Source organism: Myotis davidii, unplaced genomic scaffold (assembly GCF_000327345.1).
Source record: "Myotis davidii unplaced genomic scaffold, ASM32734v1 scaffold211, whole genome shotgun sequence".
NCBI lineage: Eukaryota > Metazoa > Chordata > Mammalia > Chiroptera > Vespertilionidae > Myotis > Myotis davidii.
The window spans coordinates 372,866-373,481 of NW_006282523.1; the positions used below are offsets into that span (position 1 = coordinate 372,866).

A 616-nucleotide genomic window follows, 5' to 3' on the forward strand; every position below is an offset into this window, starting at 1 on the left:
ACGGAGAGGAAGTACATCCAGCAGATCGTGCGGAGGCTGGTGGGCGACACCCCCATCGGCCCCGGCGACACGCGCGTCATCGCCGACGTGCTCTACGCCTCCCAGTGCTTCATGCGGAGACGGGAGAACGAGTGCAGCTTCGTCAGCCTGCGGGACGTGGAGCGCTGCGTGCGCGTCTTCCGCTGGTTCTACGACCACAGCGCGATGCTCCTGTCCAAGCTGCCCGCCTCCCGAACGAGTGCAGCTTCGTTAGCCTCCGGGATGTGGAGCGCTGCATGAGAGTCTTCTGGTGGTTCTACGACCACAGCAAGATGCTTCTGTCCAAGCTGGACACCTTTCACAGCGAGCCTGGTGACAGCCCCGACAACTCCAGGAGAGACCCCGTGCTCTGGTCCCTGGTGCTGGCCGTTGGGGTGTGTTACCACGCCTCCCTGGAGAAGCAGGACGCCTACCGCAAAGCCATCTGTGCGCTCCTCCCGCCGCCCTATGACAGCAGCAAGGCCGTGCTGGACGCCATCACGCGGACGCAGGACCTCTTCCTGGAGGGCGTGTCTCTGAGGAAAACCGTCGCCAAGAACCTGGCCTTGAAGGAGAACGTCTTCATGATGGCCGTCTG

General features: G+C 63.5%; 1 protein-coding gene across 1 annotated transcript in view; it reads left to right on the plus strand.

Moving 5' to 3' along the window:
• Nucleotides 1-616, plus strand: part of RNF213 (ring finger protein 213) — a 134,056-nt gene that overhangs the window by 91,081 nt on the left and 42,359 nt on the right. Inside the window, exons 33-34 of the mRNA XM_015559756.1 lie at nucleotides 7-248; nucleotides 359-611. Coding sequence (XP_015415242.1) covers nucleotides 7-248; nucleotides 359-611 — 495 coding nt within the window. The remainder of the gene's footprint in view (nucleotides 1-6; nucleotides 249-358; nucleotides 612-616) is intronic.